Source organism: Oncorhynchus kisutch, linkage group LG12 (assembly GCF_002021735.2).
Source record: "Oncorhynchus kisutch isolate 150728-3 linkage group LG12, Okis_V2, whole genome shotgun sequence".
In the NCBI taxonomy this organism is placed as follows: domain Eukaryota; kingdom Metazoa; phylum Chordata; class Actinopteri; order Salmoniformes; family Salmonidae; genus Oncorhynchus; species Oncorhynchus kisutch.
In genome coordinates this window covers 915,165-936,038 of record NC_034185.2, presented here as the reverse complement: position 1 = coordinate 936,038, position 20,874 = coordinate 915,165, and the positions used below count along the sequence as shown (strand labels likewise).

General features: G+C 41.8%; 1 protein-coding gene across 3 annotated transcripts in view; it reads right to left on the bottom strand.

Annotated features, from left to right (window-relative positions):
• The window catches only part of LOC109881379 (DNA (cytosine-5)-methyltransferase 3A), a 94,075-nt gene that overhangs the window by 25,724 nt on the left and 47,477 nt on the right, over positions 1 to 20,874 (bottom strand). For all 3 annotated transcript variants that reach the window (XM_031836705.1, XM_031836707.1, XM_031836706.1), the window contains 7 exons: positions 9,492 to 9,675; positions 4,765 to 4,849; positions 4,487 to 4,632; positions 3,211 to 3,301; positions 2,987 to 3,135; positions 558 to 643; positions 414 to 483 (listed from right to left, as the gene is read on the bottom strand). In XM_031836705.1, the coding sequence (XP_031692565.1) occupies positions 414 to 483; positions 558 to 643; positions 2,987 to 3,135; positions 3,211 to 3,301; positions 4,487 to 4,632; positions 4,765 to 4,849; positions 9,492 to 9,675 (811 nt within the window). The remainder of the gene's footprint in view (positions 1 to 413; positions 484 to 557; positions 644 to 2,986; positions 3,136 to 3,210; positions 3,302 to 4,486; positions 4,633 to 4,764; positions 4,850 to 9,491; positions 9,676 to 20,874) is intronic.

The window sequence follows — 20,874 nt, the reverse complement described above, 5'->3', positions numbered from 1 at the left end:
AAGGGGGGACCAACTCCATATTAACTCCATATTAATGACTTTGTTTTTAGAATGAGATGTTCGACGAGCAAGTGTACACATACTTTTGGTCATGTAGTGTATGATCGCCCTTGAAATAGGACTGTTTTTTGTAGTAGGTTCTAAATAGGCCAAACATTTAGGTAATTACATCATAATGTAATGCAATTGTGTGTCTGTATTAGACTGTCACCTCCACAGCTCTCTCTGTTGGGATCTCTTGATGGGCCAATACTTACAGGGAATTTAGAATCATGCCACCTGTGTAGTATAGTTGTTGTGACGTTGATTGCAATTGCCTTGCATGCTAAAGAAGGGCTCATACCGGAAACGTTCGTGCAGCAATACAAGATTATTTACTGTCCTATTTCTGTTCATACACACAGACGCGTTACCTTGGCTGTGCGTCCGTGCTCCAGACAGTCTTGTAGTTCCAATCTATCATTCACCATGGCTGTGAGAGGACTGGACATAGACATGATTACTGTTACACTGCTGTTTCATCATTATTCTGGTTATTCTGATTCAGTGTGTCTTACCGCCCCATGCCCGGCAGGTTTCCCCAAAAGTATCTGGCGCGGTGAGCAGCAGACACTTCTTTGGCATCGATCATCACTGGGTTACACTGGAAAACACACACAGTTAGACAGTAATGTCCTCAGCAACACTCCACAGACAACAATGAATACATTATGTACCTCTCATGGCCAAATGGGGGCAGCAACGCCCCACAACGTCAATGATGTCGCTCTTGTTGCTGGTGATTCTCAGATCCACCTCTACGTAGACGACACCATTCTGTATACTTCTGGCCCTTCTTTGGACACCTTGTTAACTAACCTCCAGGTGTGCTTCAATGCCATACAACTCTCCTCCCGTGGCCTCCAACTGCTCTTAAATGCAAGTAAAACTAAATGCATGCTCTTCAACCGATGGCTGCCCGCACCTGCCCGCCCGTCCAGCATCACTACTCTGGACGGTTCTGACTTAGAATATGTGGACAACTACAAATACCTAGGTGTCTGGTTAGACTGTAAACTCTCCTTCCAGACTCACATTAACCTGTTGTGACTAGGGGGCAGTATTTTCATTTTTGGGAAAAAAACGTTCCTGTAGTAAACGGGATATTTTGTCAGGACAAGATGCTAGAATATGCATACAATTGACAGCTTAGGATAGAAAACACTCTAACGTTTCCAAAACTGTAAAAATATTGTCTGTGAGTATAACAGAACTGATGTTGCAGGCGAAAGCCTGAGAAAAATCCAATCCGGAAGTGCCCCATGTTTTGAAAGCGCTGCATTCCAATGAGTCCCTATTAAGCAGTGAATGGGCTATCAACCAGATTACCTTTTCTCCGTATTCCCCAAGGTGTCTAACAGCATTGTGACGTAGTTTTACGCATTTATGTTGAAGAATATCTGTAAGCGGTTACATTGCGCAAGTGGTCACCTGATGCTCCCAGAGAGATTCTCGCGTAAAATACAGAGGTAGCCATTACTCCAATCGGTCCTACTGAAAAACTAATTGTATATATATCCCGATGGATATATTATAGATATATTATCGAATAGATATTTGAAAAACACCTTGAGGATTGATTATAAACAACGTTTGCCATGTTTCTGTCGATATTATGGAGCTAATATCTCAGCCAAACGTGAAGAACAAACGGAGCTATTTCACCTACAAAAATTATATTTTTGGAAAAAAGGAACATTTGCTATCTAACTGGGAGTCTCGTGAGTGAAATCATCCAAAGCTCATCAAAGGTAAACTATTTAATTTGATTGCTTTTCTGATTTCCGTGACCAAGTTACCTGCTGCTAGCTGGACAAAATGCTATGCTAGGCTATCTATAAACTTACAAAAATGCTTGTCTAGCTTTGGCTGTAAAGCATATTTTGAAAATCTGAGATGACAGGGTGATTAACAAAAAGCTAAGCTGTGTCTCAATATATTTCATTTGTGATTTTCATGAATAGGAATATTTTCTAGGGATATTTATGTCCGTTGCGTTATGCTAATTAGTGTCAGTCGATGATTACGCTCCCGCATGCGGGATGGGGAGTCACTAGAGTCACTACTACATCTCCAATCCAAAATAAAATCTAGAATCGGCTTCCTATTTTGCAACAAAGAATCCTTCACTCATACTGCCAAACATACCCTCGTAAAACTGACCATCCTACCGATCCTTGACTTCGGCGATGTCATTTACAAAATAGCCTCCAACACTCTCCTCAACAAATTGGATGAAAGTCTATCACAGTACCATCCGTTTTGTCACCAAAGCCCCATATACTACCCACCACTGCGACCTGTACACTCTCGTTGGCTGGCCCTTACTTCATACTCGTCGCCAAACCCACTGGCTCCAGGTCATCTACAAGTCTTTGCTAGGTAAAGCCACGCCTTATATCAGTTCACTGGTCACCATAGCAGCACCCACGTGCTCCAGCAGGTATATCTCTCTGGTCACCCCCAAAGCCAATTCCTCATTTTCTTCCAGTTCTCTGCTGCCAATGACTGGAACGAACTGCAAAAATCACTGAAGCTGGAGACTCATATTTCCCTCACTGGCTTCAAGCACCAGCTGTCAGAGCAGCTCACAGATCATTGCACCTGTACATAGCCCATCTGTAAATAGCCCATCCAACTACCTCTTCCCATACTGTATTTATTTATTTATTTATTTATTCTACTTGCGCATTCATCTTCTGTTAATTGATTTGCTAATTGAGTGACTATCAGTGACTGACATAAAAAGAGAAAAACTGCTAATGCACAACCACATTTATTCTATTGATTGATGCAACAAGTTCAGACCCCGGCTGAGTTATTCTTTGGTGGGGGGGGGGGGGGGATTGATCTGAAGGCCGCATATCACCATATCACCAGTTGCCCATCCCTGCTCTAGAGCAAATGCCCAATCAACATTAATGTGTGTGCGTGCATGTGTGTGTACCTCGAGGAATCGTGAAATGTCTCTCTTGTCGCTGATCCCCATGGCAACGACGTTCTCAAAGAGCCAGAAGAATGGTCGGTGGTCGTCTGGTTTGGGACGGGCCTCGTGGAGCAGCCGGTAAAACTCAAAGAACAGCCGCCCAGTACCCTCTGTGGGGTGGACACAGACTTTATTATGAGGGACATTTCACAGGAAGATACTGATGAAATGTGAGACACACCCACCAAAGAGTCCCTTCCTGGCGGGGTTGACGATGGACAGATCATTACAGGGACTTCCTCCAATCACCAGGTCAAACGGACCCCAGTCCTGGATCTACAGACAGAAAGTATGGTGTTAAGTCAGTAGCTTAGTCTGAACCAGACCACAGGACACTAGTCTGTGTCCTGTTTCTGTAGTGAGACAGCTTGATGTACAGGACATCCCCTGGACAGGACACTAGTCTACCTCCTGTTTCCATAGTGAGACAGCTTGATGTACAGGACACCCCCTGGACAGGACACTAGTCTACCTCCTGTTTCCATAGTGAGAATGTAAAGATGGCGCCAGAGGGGATGGCTGCCGTTTTATTGACTCTTAATCAACCGTGCTCTTTTGTTTGTTTTTTCGCATTATTAGTAATTTATTTGGTACATAATGTTGCTGCTACCATCTCTTATGACCAAAAAGAGTTTCTGGAAATCAGAACAGCGATTACTCACCTTGGACTGAAAGAAGAATTTCTGTTTAATGAGTCGGACAAGAATAACATACAGCGGGCGGGTTTTACACTGTATCGGCAGGATAGAACAGCAGCCTCTGGTAAGACAAGGGGTGACGGTCTATGTATATTTGTAAACAACAGCTGGTGCACAATATCTAAGGAAGTCTCAAGGTTTTGCTCACCTGAGGTAGAGTATCTCATGATAAGCTGTAGACCACACTATTTACCTAGAGAGTTTTCATCTGTATTTTTCGCAGCTGTTCACATACCACCTCAGTCAGAGGCTGGCACTAAAACCGCACCAAATTAGCTGTATTCCGCCATAAGCAAAGAGGAAAACGCTCACCCAGAGGTGGCGCTCCTAGTGGCCGGGGTCTTTAATACAGGGAAACTTAAATCCGTTTTACCTCATTTCTACCAGCATGTTAAATGTGCAATCAGAGGGGAAAAAAAACTCTAGACAACCGTTACTCCACACACAGAGACGCATACAAAGCTCTCTCACCCTCCATTTGGAAAATCTGTCCATAATTATATCCTCCTGATTCCTGCTTACAAGCAAAAATTAAAGCAGGAAGCACCAGTTACTCTGTCAATAAAAAAGTGGTCAGATGAAGCAGAGGAGGAAAGAGGAGGGAAGAGGAAAGAGGAGGGAAGAGGAGGGGAGGAGAGGAAAAGAGGAGGAAAGAGGAGGAGAAGAGGAGGTTGGAAGAAGAGGAGAGAAGTGGAGGAGGAGAGGAGAAGAGGAGGAAAGAGGAGGAGAAGAGGAGGTTGGAAGAAGAGGAGAGAAGACTCACGTGTTTGCGCGTGACGTTGCGTACGTCTCCAACATACATGATGGAACCATGGTGACGTACGATCCCCACGGTGATAGAATCCTCACACACCTCTGAAGCCACGTACCTGTCCACCTGAATACCTAGGTCCCTGAGCACCAACAGACCTACACACACACACACACACACACACACACACAGATGCATTAAAGACACACATTTACATATATAAAAATATATATTTTTTTAAATACACAAAAACATACCACACACACACACACACACACTGGTGTTCTGACCTGTGGCGATACCGTCGAATAGAGAGAGGACTCTGATTGGCTGTCTCCTCTCAGCTGCTACTGGAGGGTACAACCTGGCTGCCTCCTAGAAGAGGTTTGAGAGGGGGGAGGGATTCAATGTCATCCTTGTGATCCTCAGCCATAAAACATTTAGAGATGTTTACATGTTTTAATGTGTTGGTCTAAAGGGTATCAAACTGGTTCCCCGTTCCCCAGAACTGGTTCCCCGTTCCACATAACTGGTTTCCCGTTCCACATAACTGAACACATAACTGATTCCCCGTTCCACAGAACTGGTTCCCCGTTCCACAGAACTGAACACATAACTGGTTCCCCGTTCCACAGAACTGGTTCCCCATTCCACGCACACCTTAATCAACTATGCAACTAATCAGCAAGTGTGCCAGGTAGTTGTTGGAAACCAAATATGTGAAACTACTTGCTAATTCACAGGAGAGCCATTTGAAAGTAAATGTTTAAAAAATCATCTAAATGTGGGTTTTTTATCGGAAATGCCTTCTGGAACAATGTGAACTTTTGTGTGTTTTAATAACAGACGTGTATGCCATCTGTAAATACAATTGTTCAATTATGAACCTAGATGGTTTAGCCACAGAAAAAGTCAGCAACCTTCCCACTAGCAATGATTGATTGAGATAATGAGTAGGCTGGACATGCCGAAAGATGAGTTTGGATTGGTCTACCATACAGCACGCTTCTGTCTATTTGAGTTGGTCAGTATGTGTAGGTAATCCTGTCTAACACAGCTTTTTAAAAATGTATTGTGTAGTAAAACTTAACAAAAGACTCCAGTATGCAAGTATCCATTGCAATAGAATGTCACTGCAACAAGTGTTTCAGAACACTCTCGTCTGACTGTGCCAGAGTGCAGAATAACTGATGAATTTACGAACACTCAACACCCGTTGAATATGGCCGGTGTCAGTAAACGTCGGCATAAAAGCGTTATTAAATTGTTGCCAGGATCACAGTTACAGTCACCAACGCCCTGGATAACATGAAAACAGCCTAACCAGCTCTGCTAGGGCGAGCAAAATTATCAGAGTTTGGGTGGGGGGCTAAAGTTTAAGATTATTCTTATGGCATTGCACACGATCAGTGTGAACCAGAGTGACTTGACACAACGGGCCAAGCAAGCTGTACAAACAGAAAATAGGTCATCCTGTCTAACGCTGCTTTAAAAAAAATCGATTGCTTAGTAGAACTGCATAAGTGTTGCTCTCCACTTTTAGAGTGTGAGGAAATGGAGAAAACACCTGCATCAAATTAAGGGCAACCATGGCAACCGTGACAGAGAGGGAGAAGTGTACATCCATGAATACGGGTAAAATAGTTTAGATAGCTACATATTCAGATATGACACGTTTCTAATTTTGTCAGAAAGTCGTTTTCATTTCAAGTTAAAGTGTACTGTTAGCTAGCTAGATAACGTTAGCTGATTGGCCAGCTAGCTAACATTACGTGTATGATCTGTGTAGTAATATTATTCGTATCTCAGAGCCATTTCCTTGGCTAGTTATAGCTTAATGTTAGCTGTCTAACATTGAATCTGGTTGGTTAGCTACCTGCAGATTCACGCTTTTTAAATATTTTTTGTTTATTTAACCTTTATTTAATTTAGGCAAGCCAGTTAAGAATACATTCTTATTACAATGACGGCCTACCAACAGGCAAAAATCCTCCTGCGTGGACGATGGCTGGGATTAAAAATAAAACAATAAAACACACACATCACGACAACACAACACAACACTACATAAAGAGAGACCTAAGACAACAACACAGCATGCTAGCAACACAATATGGCAGCAGCACAACATAGTAGCAGCACAAAACATGGTACAAACATTATTTGCCACAGACAACAGCAAAAAGGGCAAGAAGGTAAAGACAACAATACATCACACAAAGCAGCCACAACTGTCAATCCATGACTGAGTCTTTGAATGAAGAGATTGAGATAAAACTGTCCAGTTTGAGTGTTTGTTTCAGCTTGTTCCAGTCGCTAGCTGCAGCGAACTGAAAAGAGGAGCGACCCAGAGATGTGATGCTTTGGGGACCTTTAACAAAATGTGACTGGAAGAACAGGCGTTATACAGTTGAAGTCGGACGTTTACATACACCTTCGCGAAATACATTTAAACTCCATTTTTCACAATTCCTGACATTTAATCATAAAAATTCCCTGTCTTAGGTCAGTTAGGATCACCACTTTATTTTAAGAATGTGAAATGTCAGAATAATCGTAGAGAGAATGATTTATTTCAGCTTTTATTTCTTTCATCGCATTCCCAGGTGGTCAGAAGTTTACATAAACTCAATTAGTATTTGATAACATTGCCTTTAAATTATTTAACTTGGATCAAACATTTTGGGGAGCCTTCCACAAGCTTCCCATAATAATTTGGGTGAATTGTGGCCCCTTTCTCCCGACAGAGCTGGTGTAACTGAGTCAGGTTTGTAGGCCTCTTTGCTCGCACACACTTTTTCAGTTTTGCCCACAAATTTGCTTTAGGCCACTCCAATACCTTGCCTTTGTTGTCCTTAAGCCATTTTGCCACAACATTGGATGTATGCTTGAGGTCATTGTCCATTTGCAAGACCCATTTGCGACCAAGATTTAACTTCCTGACTGATGTATTGAGATGTTGCTTCAATATATCCACATCATTTTCCTGCCTCGTGATCTATTTTGTGAAGTGCACCAGTCCCTCCTGCAGCAAAACACCTCCACAACATGATGCTGCCACCCACGTGCTTCACGGTTGGGATGGTGTTCTTCGGCTTGCAAGCCTCCCCCTTTTTCCTCCAAACATAAAAATGGTCATTACGGCCAAATAGGTCTATTTTTAATTCATCAGACCAGAGGATATTTCTCCAAAAAGTACGATCTTTGTCCACATGTGCAGTTGCAAGCCATAGTCTGGCTTTTTTTATGGCGGTTTTGGAGCAGTGGCTTCTTCCTTGGTGAGCGGCCTTTCAGGTTATGTCGATATAGGACTCATTTTACTGTGGATATAGATACTTTTTTACCTGTTTCCTCCAGCATATTCACAAGGTCCTTTGCTGTTGTTCTGGGATTGATTTGCACTTTTCGCACCAATGTACGTTCATCTCTAGGAGACAGAACATGTCTCCTTCCTAAGCGGTATGACGGCTGCGTGGTCCCATGGTGTTTATACTTGCGTGCTATTGTTTGACTCAATTGATGTCAATTAGCCTATCAGAAGCTTCTAAAGCCATGACATAATTTTCTGGAATTTTCAAAGCTGTTTAAAGGCACAGTCAGCTTAGTGTATGTAAACTTCTGACCCACTGGAATTGTGAAACAGTGATTTATAAGTGAAATAATCTGTCTGTCAACAATTGTTGGAAAAATGACTCGTGTCATATACAAAGTAGATGTCCTAACCGACTTGCCAAAACTATAGTTTGTTAACAAGAAATTTGTGGAGTGGTTGAAAAATGACTTTTAATGACTCCAACCTAAGTGTATGTAAACTTCCGACCCAACTGTATGTGGAGGATGAGGGCTGCAGTAGGTATCTCAGGTAGGAGGGAGTGAGGACTAAGAGAGTTTTATAAATAAGCATCAACCAGTGGGTCTTGCGACAGGTATACAGAGATGACCAGTTTACAGTGTATAGAGTGCAGTGATGTGTCCAATAAGGAGCATTGGTGGCAAATCTGATGGCCGAATGGTAAAGCACATCTAGCAGCTCGAGAGCACCCTTACCTGCCAATTTATAAATTACGTCTCCGTAATCTAGCATGGGTAGGATGGTCATCTGAATCAGGGTTAGTTTGGCAGCTGGGGTGAAAGATGAGTGATTACGATAGAGGGAACCAAATCTAGATTTAACCTTAGCTAGCTAGCTACATGTCATAACAAAAGACTCCACTATGCAAGTATCCATTTCAATAGAATATGAATGATGTCACTGCGACAGCTACTGGCTATCTACTCTGATTTCAGAACACTCTCGTCTGTGTGTCAGAGCGTAGAATAACTGTTGAATTTACAAACGCTCAACACCTGTTGAATATGGCCGGTGTCAGTAAAAGTTGGCAAAAAAGCGTTTGTTGCCAGCAGCACAGTTGCAGTCACCAACACTCTGGATAACATAAAAACAACTTAACCAGCTCTGCTAGGGCGAATGAAATGGTCAGAGTGAGCTGTTCTCTCATTTCTGTCTGGAAGTAGCTAGCAAGCTAGCCAACGTTAGCCAGTTAGCTTGGGTGCTTGACTGCAGTTGTTAGGACAGAACGCTCGGATCAACCCTTAAAGGGCTGGGTGGGGCTAAAGCTTAAGAGGGTGTGAACAATGCTGAATGGGTGTAGACAAAGAAGAGTTCTCCAGTAGGCACCAAAACATTCAAAGGCAATTTTCTCAAAAATGAGGTTACACGTTTATCAACGTTTAAAGCATAATTAATTTCCCATTGTTCCTCAACTGTAGTGTATGATATACCCTTTTCTAGCTCTGAGACTCTGAGACTTTTTTTTTTTAACAAAAACTGTTGCTAAATAAGACCGAATCGAGCTGATCGGTCACATATGTGGAACAGGGGACCAGTTATGTAGAACGGGGGACCAGTTATGTGGAACGGGGGACCAGTTATGTGGAACGGGGGACCAGTTTGATACCCCTGCTTTAGACCAACACATTAAAACATGGAAACATCTCTACGTGACCTTTGACTTACAAATTCCTGTTCATGGTTGTTAGCGAAGAACACCTGTAGTCGTGACGGCCAGTCGTCGCGTCGTCGTAGTAACCCGTGTGTGTTGTGTGTTTCACACATGTAGCAGTTCCAGGGGTCCTCTCTGATCGCAGCTGACGCCGAACCCAAACCCACCAAAAGATCCACACACTCCACACAGAAACACCTAAACACACACACACATGCACACAGACATCATAAAATGCAAGAATAGGAAATAGTCCTAGAGACAACAGAACTAGAATCTACAACAGAGAGGTATATTTTCTGGATGACCTAAATATTAACTGGCTTTCATCAAGCCCTCAAGAAAAAGTTTCAAACAGTAACCAGTGCCTAAACCCTGGTTAAGGATATCAGTCAACCTACCAGTGTAGTTACAAACAGCACAAGAATGAAATCATCAACATGTATTGATCACATCTTTACTAAAGCGGCACATATTTCGCTTCAAGGCAGTATCCAAATCCATAGGATGTAGTGTTCACAGTATAGTAGCCATATCTAGGAAAACCACAGTTCCAAAGGCTGGGCCTATAATATAGGGTATAAGAGGTCATACATTACATTTTATAGTGATTCATATGTTTATAGTGATTCATAATGACTATGAAAATGTACAAACTGTTAAATATTTTTTTTTAAACTAATTTCAGGAAACTAGGTGCATGTAGTGCACTACTTCACAGGAAAGACATTTGAACGTAAACTTTTATTTATTTATTTATCAATAAGTAAACTTTAAAAAAAAATCTTTATGCTTTTTTGGGAGGAAATGCATTCTGGAACATGTGAACTTTCATGTAATAACTAACTTATACGCCATCTGTAAATACGAATAAAAAGGTTAAACTACAAGCCTAGTTGGTTTAGCCACAGAAAAAGTCAGGAACCTTCCCGCTAGCCATGATTGGCTGAGATAATGCACATGCCGATAGATGAGTTCTGATTGGTCTGCCATGTAGCTGCCTTCTGTCTATAATATGAGCTGCCTAGTATCTGTAGGTAATCCTTTCTAACGCAGCTGTTTGAAAGACATCACGTAGTAGAACTGAAAAGGTGTTGCTCTCCACTTTCTGGAGGACCGAGTTTTGAAATCAGTGGAATTAGAGAATGATAGCTAAGGAGATGGAGAAAATTCTGGTGTTTGATTGCAAATATGCAGACGGAGTCGAAAAGAGATCACACAGGCTGAAACACCTGTCTCCAGCTTACATCTTCAATCTCAGGAAACCATGACATCCGTGACAGAGAGGGAGAAGCATCTATTCATGTATAAGGGTAATTTTATTTTATTTGACCTTTATTTTAACTAGGCAAGTCAGTTAAGAACAAATCCTTATTTTCAATGACGGCCTAGGGACAGTGGGTTAACTGCCTGTTAACTGCCTTGCGGTTACTAGTCCAACGCTCTAACCACTAGGCTACCCTGCCGCCCCAAGATAAGATAGTCTAGCTAGCTACATTTCCAAAGTTACACGTTTCTAATTTTGTCAGAAAGCGTACCGTTAGCTAGCTAGTTAACGTCAACTGGCAGGCTCGCTAGCTAATGTTATGTGTATGATCAGTGTATATTATTCATATCTCAGAGCCATTTGCATTGCTAGTTATAGCCTAATGTTAACTAGCTAGCTAACATTGAATTGAACCTGTTTGGTTAGCTACCTGCAGATTCATGCAGGGTAGTAACATTATGAGTTGGGATTATGGCTCATTGTTTAGCTAGCTAGGTGTCTAAAAAAATACTCCACTATGCAAGTAACCATAGACTAAGAAGTTCCATAGACTGTTCATGATGTCACTACTCCAATTTCAGAACACTCGTCTGAGGGTGCCAGAGCACAGAATAACTGACAAATTTAAAAACGCTCAACACCCTTTGAATATGGCCGGTTGGCAACAAAAAAAAAGCATAATTTTAAAAAAGTTGGTAAAAAAAGCGTAATTAAATTGTTGCTAGCAGCACAGTTGCAGTCACCAAAAACAGCCTAACCAGCTCTGCTAGGGTGAGTAAAATGGTCAGAGTGAGCTGTTCCCTCATTTTTTGTGTGGAAGTAGCTAGCAAGCTAGCCAATGTTAGTTAGCCAGTTAGCTTGGTGCTTGACTGCCGTTGTGAGGTCAGGGCGTCCAGTGTGCGCTCTGAACGCTCCAAGAGTGAACATCTCAGAATTTATGAACGGACATCAAACAATCAAACAAACACACCCATTATAACCTTGGACCTCTCGGAGGTGGGGGCTCCCATCTGGTGTGTAAAGTAGATGGAGCACTGAAGTAGGAAGCCACAGAATTTAGATGGGGAACCATCATATTTATCCGGGAGGGACAAATGGGCATCGCTGACCTGAGCGGGTTGCTGAATGGACCATTGTGCTGGCTCGCTGGGTTGACTGGTTGTAGAGTCTCCTCCACTAGTCCTCCGGACATGTTCGACACGTTGCACACTGCAAAGAGCCTCTTCTGCACAACTGGGGACGACAATACTGACTGGGGAAAGAACCTACGGCGGCTTGCGAAAGTATTCACCTCCTTGGCATTTTTCGTATTTTGTTGCCTTAGAACCTGGAATTAAAATGGATGTTTGGGGGGTTTGTATCATTTGATTTACACAACATGCCTTCCACTTTGAAGATACAAAATATTTTTTATTGTGAATCAAGCAAGAAATAAGACAAAAAAACAGAAACCATGAGCGTGCATAACTACTTGCCCCCTAAAAGTCAATACTTTGTAGAGCCACCTTTTGCAGCAATTATTAGGTGCAAGTCTCTTGGGGCATGTCTCTATAAGCTTGGCACATCTGGCCACTGGGATTTTGCCCATTCTTCAAGGCAAAACTGCTCCAGCTCCTTCAAGTTGGATGGGTTCCGCTGGTGTACAGCAATCTTTAAGTCATACCACAGATTCTCAATTAGATTGAGGTCTGGGCTTTGACTAGGCCATTTCAATACATTTAAATGTTTCCCCTTAAACCACTTGAGTGTTGCTTTAGCAGTATGTTTAGGATCATTGTACTGCTGGAAGGTGAACCTCCGTCCCAGTCTCAAATCTCTGGAATACTGAAACTGGTGTCCCTCAAGAATTTCCCTGTATTCAGCGCCATCCATTATTCCACAACCTCTTTGGGATAGGGGGCAGCATTTTCACTTTTGGATAAATAGCGTGCCAAATTTCAACTTCCTGCTACTCATGCCAAGAATATAAGATATGCATATTATTAGATTAGATTTGGATAGAAAACACTCTGAAGTTTCTAAAACTGTTTGAATTATGTCTGTGAGTATAACAGAACTTATATAGCAGGCAAAACTCAGAGGACTCAACACCCTTTGAATTGTGTGGAAGTAGCTAGCAAGCTAGCCAAGGTAGTAGTTTTGGAATTGTTAGCTAGATTACTTGTTGGTTATTACTGCATTGTCGGAACTAGAAGCACAAGCATTTCGCTACACTCGCACTAACATCTGCTAACCATGTGTATGTGACAAATAAAATGTAATTTGATTTGATTTGACTAACCAATCAGAATAAAAAAATGTTGCGGTCACTGTCAATTCAATAAGTTTTTATTGGGGAACTAGATTTCTAAGGCACTTGTTTGCAATTCCTACCGCTTCCACTGGATGTCGCCAGTCTTTGGAAATAGGTTGAGGTTATTCCTTTGTGAAATGAAGAAGTACGGCCATCTTGGAACAGGGTAACGTTATGTGTACTGTTTGAGAATTGCGCAAGACTAAAAAAGTAGCGTTAGTTTGTGATCCTCCTGTATTGAAAACAGATAGACCCGTCTTCAATTTGATCGATTATTAACGTTTAAAAATACCTAAAGTTGTATTACAAAAGTAGTTTGAAATGTTTTGGCAAAGTTTACAGGTAACTTTTGAGATATTTTGTAGTGACGTTGCGCAAATTGGAAGCTGTTTTTTTCTGGATCAAACGCTTAAATTGATATTTTGGATATATATCGAAGGAATTAATTGAACAAAAGGACCATTTGTGATGTTTATGGGACATATTGGAGTGCCAACAAAAGAAGCTCGTCAAAGTTAAGGAATGATTAATATTTTATTTCTGTGTTTTGTGTGGTGGCTGCAGGGTTGAAATATGCTATTCTATCTTTGTTTACTGTTGTGCGATCATCAGATAATAGCTTCTTATGCTTTCACAGAAAAGCCTCTTTGAATTCTGATATGTTGGCTGGATTCACAACGAGTGTAGCTTTAATTTGGTATCTTACATGTGTGATTTAATGAACGTTTGAATTGTATAGTATTTTATTTGAATCTGGCGCTCTGCATTTTCCCTGGCAATTGGCCAAGTGGGACATTTGCGTCCCGCCTATCCCAGAGAGGTTTTAAATTCTGACCAGTTTCCCAGTCGCTACCGATGAAAAACATCACTATGGGGATGGTGTTCGAGGTGATGAGAGGTGTTGGGTTTGCGCCAGACATATCGTTTTCCTTGATGGCCAAAAAAGCTCAATTTTAGTTTAATCTGACCAGAGTACCTTCCTCCATATGTTTGGGGAGTCTCCCACGTGCCTTTTGGAAAACACCAAACATGTTTGCTTATTTTTTTCTTTAAACAATGGCTCTTTCTGGCCACTCTTCCATAAAGCTCAGCTCTGTGGCGTGTACAGCTTAAAGTGGTCCTATGGACAGATACTCCAATCTCCGCTGTGGAGCTTTGCAGCTCCTTCAGGATTATCTTTGGTCTCTTTATTGCCTCTCTGATTAAGGCCCACCTTGCCTGGTCCATGAGTTGTGGTAAGCAGCCCTCACTTTGCAGGTTTGTTGTGGTGCCATATTCTTTCCATTTTTGAATAATGGATTTAATGCTGCTCCGTGGGATGTTCAAAGTTTTGGATATTTTTTTATAACCCAACCCTGATCTGTACTTCTCCACTACTTTGTCCCTGACCTGTTTGGAGAGCTCATTGGTCTTCATGGTGCCGTTTGCTTGGTGGAGCCCCCTGCTTAGTGGTGTTGCAGACTCTGGGGCCTTTCAGAACAGGTGTATATATACTGAGATCATGTGACAAATCATGTAAGACTTAAATAAAGTCCACCTGTGTGCAATCTAACTACTTATGTAACTTCTGAAGGTAATTGGTGGCACCAGATCTTATGTAGGAGCTTCATAGCAAAGGTGGTGAATACATACACCACTTTTCTGTTTTTTCATTTCACTTCACCAATTTGGACTATTTTGTGTCAGTTACATGAAATCCAAATAAAAATCCATTCAAATTACAGGTTGTAATGCAACAAAATAGGAAAAACGCCAAGGAGGAAGAATACTTTTGCAAGGCACTGTAAGGGGGTGCCAGATATATGGGAGGTAATAAGTGAGGTAATGGAGTCCAGGTGTGTCTGATGATGACGTGCGGTGTAATGATGGATCCCAGGACCAGTGGTTAGTAGACCAGCGCCGTCGAACGCTGGAGGCGTCCCGGTCCCAAGAAACAAAGAGATCTTCTGTTGAATCTGACAATTAATCTTAATGGTTGTACAGTCGTCTCAAATAAAACTGTGAAGGACCTTGGCGTTACTCTGGACCCTGATCTCTCTTTTGAAGAACATATCAAGACCATTTCAAGGACAGCTTTTTTCCATCTACGTAACATTGCAAAAATCAGAAACTTTCTGTCCAAAAATTATGCAGAAAAATTAATCCATGCTTTTGTCACTTCTAGGTTAGACTACTGCAATGCTCTACTTTCCGGGCTACCCGGATAAAGCACCAAATAAACTTCAGTTAGTGCTAAATACGGCTGCTAAAATCCTGACTAGAACCAAAAAATGTGATCATATTACTCCAGTGCTAGCCTCCCTACACTGGCTTCCTGTCAAAGCAAGGGCTGATTTCAAGGTTTTACTGCTAACCTACAAAGCATTACATGGGCTTGCTCCTACCTATCTCTCTGATTTGGTCCTGCCGTACATACCTACACGTACGCTACGGTCACAAGACGCAGGCCTCCTAATTGTCCCTAGAATTTCTAAGCAAACAGCTGGAGGCAGGGCTTTCTCCTATAGAGCTCCATTTTTATGGAACGGTCTGCCTACCCATGTCTGAGACGCAAACTCGGTCTCAACCTTTCAGTCTTTACTGAAGACTCATCTCTTCAGTGGGTCATATGATTGAGTGTAGTCTGGCCCAGGAGTGGGAAGGTGAACGTAAAGGCTCTGGAGCAATGAACCGCCCTTGCTGTCTCTGCCTGGCCGGTTCCCCTCTTTCCACTGGGATTCTCTGCCTCTAACCCTATTACAGGGGCTGAGTCACTGGCTTACTGGGGCTCTCTCATGCCGTCCCTGGAAGGGGTGCGTCACCTGAGTGGGTTGATTCCCTGATGTGGTCATCCTGTCTGGGTTGGCGCCCCCCCCCCTTGGGTTGTGCCATGGCAGAGATCTTTGTGGGCTATACTCAGCCTTGTCTCAGGATGGTAAGTTGGTGGTTGAAGATATCCCTCTAGTGGTGTGGGGGCTGTGCTTTGGCAAAGTGGGTGGGGTTATATCCTTCCTGTTTGGCCCTGTCCGGGGGTGTCCTCGGATGGGGCCACAGTGTCTCCTGACCCCTCCTGTCTCAGCCTCCAGTATTTATGCTGCAGTAGTTTATGTGTCGGGGGGCTAGGGTCAGTTTGTTATATCTGGAGTACTTCTCCTGTCCTATTCGGTGTCCTGTGTGAATCTAAGTGTGCGTTCTCTAATTCTCTCTTTCTTTCTCTCTCTCGGAGGACCTTGAGCCCTAGGACCATGCCCCAGGACAACCTGACATGATGACTCCTTGCTGTCCCCAGTCCACCTGACCGTACTGGGTTAATGCAAAGAAAAGGGAGGTAATGAAAAGTGAGGTAGCTTATTTATTACAGAATGACATGGCAAAACCCAGCTCCTGGAGTTCTCTGTGTATTCTTGTTCCTAAGCCTGACAGCACGCCCCGCTTATCCCGCTTATCGTCGCGTAAATGTCTGTAAGAAATTCTCGACGGTAGTAGCTCCCCTTACATCTCTGCTTAGTCCCAAAGTACCATTTAAGTGGTCCCAGGAATGTAACTATACTTTTGAGTCCGTCAAAGTGCTACTTTGTAGTGCCCCAGTGCTTTCCGCCCCCCAACTTTGACAAATCTTTTAAGTTGTAGGTAGATGCTAGTAGTGGGGGTGGGTGCGGTTCTCTTGTCAGTTTCTTCTCCCGTAGGTTCAACTCGTGTCAGTCAAGATACTCCACAATTGAACAAGAGACACATTATTGCCAGCTTTACAGTTTTTTGAGGTATATGTTGGCTCCAGTGCCTTGCCTGTACTGGTCTTCAAGGATCAAAATACTTCAGTGTTTCTAAAGCAGATGTACAATCAGAACCGCCACCTTATGTGGTGGGCTCTGATTGTACAAGGATACTATATTCAGATTCACTATGTGAAGGGTTCGGCGAACGTGTTGGGTTTTGTTATTGGAAACTGGAAGTTTCCATGTTTTGGGGTGGGCGTGTTACGTTCCCCAGTTTCTGTGTTGTTGTGGGTTTGTATGTACTGTATGTGTATGTGTATATATTTCAGGAAATGGCTTCCTGGATTCCCCCAAGTAGCTGATTAGTCAGCCCAATTGCAGATTGGAGGTCTGATCCCGCCCTCTCGTCAGGGGATACAGCTGTCGGCAATTACAAACTCCTTCTGCAGCTGGATAAAAGCTAGTGTTCCTTTGTTGTTCAGAGAGAGCTTCTTTGATGTCCTGTGTTGGTCGTTGCTCAGAGACAGTTTTTGTCAATTATTTTGTAGCCCGGTCCTGCTGAGGTATGTGTATGCAAAAAGGACTGTGTTTGTGATTATTGATATTGTTCACTTTATGTTAGTAATTATTCTGGTATTGTTCCCAGGAGGGAAGGGGAAGGCACCTGTGTTTAGGCAAGAGGCCTGGGGCATGCATATACCATTAGTATGTACGCTGTCTATGCACACTAGGTAAGACCTGGGCGGATCACCCCCTGTATTTTGAATAGCGCAACAGGTGGCGTTAAGAATAGGTAAGTAGTGGGTAGGCAGGTTAAGGTAGGAGAGGGGGCTCTTTAAATTGTACTTTCTTTGCTTTGGTTCCATCCAACCCTTTTCCCCACATTACTGTGTTAAGGAAATAAATTCCCTGTAAACGGTAATATCCTCTACCTCTGTCATCCTTACCTGCACCTACAATCACATACCTCTTTCACTCCATGGGGAGTTGAGTAGCAGGGTGTTGCGCTCCCTCCAAGAGGTAACAGGTGTAGACAAAGAAGAGTTCTCCAGTAGGTGTACGAAAACATTTCAAGGGCCATTTTCTCAAAAGTGAGGCTACAAGTTCATCTTTCAAAGCATAATTATTTTCCCATTGTTTCTCAACTGTTGTGTATAATATACAATTTTCTAGCTATGAGTCTCTACTTATATCCAATGTAAAAAAACACAATTTCAAATGTTGCTACATAAGTCCGAATCGAGCCGGTCGGTCAGAAATTGTATGATTGAGAAAGATGAGGCAAAAGGATTGACAAATAAGTCTGGCTGCACAACCGATTGGCAAATGTACTGCAAACTGAGAAGTCATGTGACTGAACTGAATAAAAAGAAGAAACTATACTATGAAACAAAGATGAATGATAGTGTCAAAAGCATTGGAGCTTTTGATTTATGAAAAGTGAATGTGGAAGAGGGGAAATAATTATTGTTGTCTATCAACAATGACAAGCCACCTGGATCTGACAACTTGGATGCAAAATTACTGAGGAAAATAGAGGACGATATTGCCACTGATTTGCCACATCTTCAATCTAAGCATACTAGAAAGTGTGCCCTTAGACTTGGAGGGAAGCAAAATTAATTCCACTACCTAAGAATAGTAAAGCCCCCTAGAGACAGTATAACTACACTAAATATAGTATAACTACAGTAGAGATAGTAGAACTACACTACATATAGTAGAACTACACTACATATAGTAGAACTACACTAAATATAGTAGAACTACACTAAATATAGTAGAACTACACTACATATAGTATAACTACACTAAATATAGTAGAACTACAGTGGAGATAGTAGAACTACACTAAATATAGTAGAACTACACTACGAGTATAATTACAGTAAATATGGTAGAACTAGAGTAGAGATAGTAGAACTACAGTAGAGATAGTAGAACTACAGTAGAGATAGTAGAACTACACAAATATAGTAGAACTACACTAAATATAGTATAAAAACAGTAAATATAGTATAACTACAGTAGAGATAGTAGAACTACAGTGGACACTAGAACTAGAGAACAGATAATTACGGTAGAGACAGAACTACAGTAGAGAGAGTAGAACTACAGGAAATATAGTATAACTACAGTAGAGATAGTAGAACTACAGTAAATATAGTAGAACTAGACTACATATAGTATAAATACAGTAAATATAGTATAACTACAGTAGAGATAGTAGAACTACAGTAAATATAGTAGAACTACAGTAGAGATAGTATAACTACAGTAGAGATAGTATAACTACAGTGGAGATAGCAGAACTACAGTAAATATAGTATAACTACAGTAGACACTAGAACTAGAGAACAGATAATTACGGTAGAGACAGTAGAACTACAGTAGAGATAGTAGAACTACAGTAAATATAGTATAACTACAGTGGAGATAGTAGAACTACACCAAATATAGTAGAACTACACTACATATAGTATAATTACAGTAAATATAGTAGAACTAGAGTAGAGATAGTAGAACTACAGTAGTGATAGTATAACTACAGTAGAGATAGTAGAACTACAGTAGAGATAGTAGAACTACAGTAAATATAGTAGAACTACAGTGGAGATTGTATAACTACACTAAATATAGTAGAACTACACTACATATAGTATAACTACAGTAAATATAGTAGAACTAGAGTAGAGATGGTATAACTACAGTAGAGATAGAACTACAGTAAATATAGTATAACTACAGTAGACACTAGAACTAGAGAACAGATAATTACGGTAGAGACAGTAGAACTACAGTAGAGAGAGTATAACTACAGTAAATATAGTATAACTACAGTAGAGATAGTATAACTACAGTAGCGATAGAGAACTACAGTGGAGATAGTATAACTACACAAATATAGTATAACAACAGTAAATATAGTATAACTACAATAGACACTAGAACTAGAGAACAGATAATTACTGTAGAGACAGAACTACAGTAGAGTATAACTACAGTAAATATAGTATAACTACAGTAGAGATAGTATAACTACAGTGGAGATAGTAGAACTAGAGTAAATATAGTAGAACTAGACTACATATAGTATAAATACAGTAGAGCTAGTATAACTACAGTAGAGATAGTATAACTACAGTAGAGATAGTATAACTACAGTAGAGATAGTATAACTACAGTGGAGATAGTAGAACTACAGTAAATATAGTATAACTACAGTGGAGATAGTATAACTACACTAAATATAGTAGAACTACACTACATATAGTATAACTACAGTAAATATAGTAGAACTAGAGTAGAGATGGTATAACTACAGTAGAGATATACTATATTTACTGTAGTTCTAACTAGAGTAGACACTAGAACTAGAGAACAGATAATTACGGTAGAGACAGTAGAACTACAGTAAATATAGTATAACTACAGTAAATATAGTATAACTACAGTAGAGATAGTATAACTACAGTGGAGATAGTAGAACTAGAGTAAATATAGTAGAACTAGACTACATATAGTATAAATACAGTAGAGATAGTATAACTACAGTAGAGATAGTATAACTACAGTGGAGATAGTAGAACTACAGTAAATATAGTAGAACTACAGTAGACACTAGAACTAGAGAACAGATAACCGTAACAGAATCACCCACCACAACAGGACCAAGCGGCGTGGTGACAGGCAGCGGCAGGAGGAGCAGCGATCACAGGACTTCTGGACTTGGGAGGAGATATTGGACGGAAAAGGACCCTGGGCACAGCCTGGAGAATATCGTCGCCCCAAAGAAGAGCTGGAGGTGGCGAAAGCGGAGAGGCGCTGGTATGAGGAGGCAGCACGGCGACACGGATGGAAGCCCGAGAGTCAGCCCCAAAAAATTATTGGGGGGGGGCTCACAGGGAGTATGGCTACGCCAGGTAGGAGACCTGTGCAAACTTTCCTGTGCTTACCGGGGGGCTAGAGAGACCGGGCAGGCACCGTGTTATGCTGTGGTGCGCACGGTGTCTCCAGTGCGGGTGCATAGCACGGTGCGGTACATACCAGCTCCTCGTATCGGCCGGGCTAGAGTGGGCATCGAGCCAGGTAAGGTTGGGCAGGCTCGGTGCTCAAGAGCTCCGGTGCGCCTGCACGGTCCG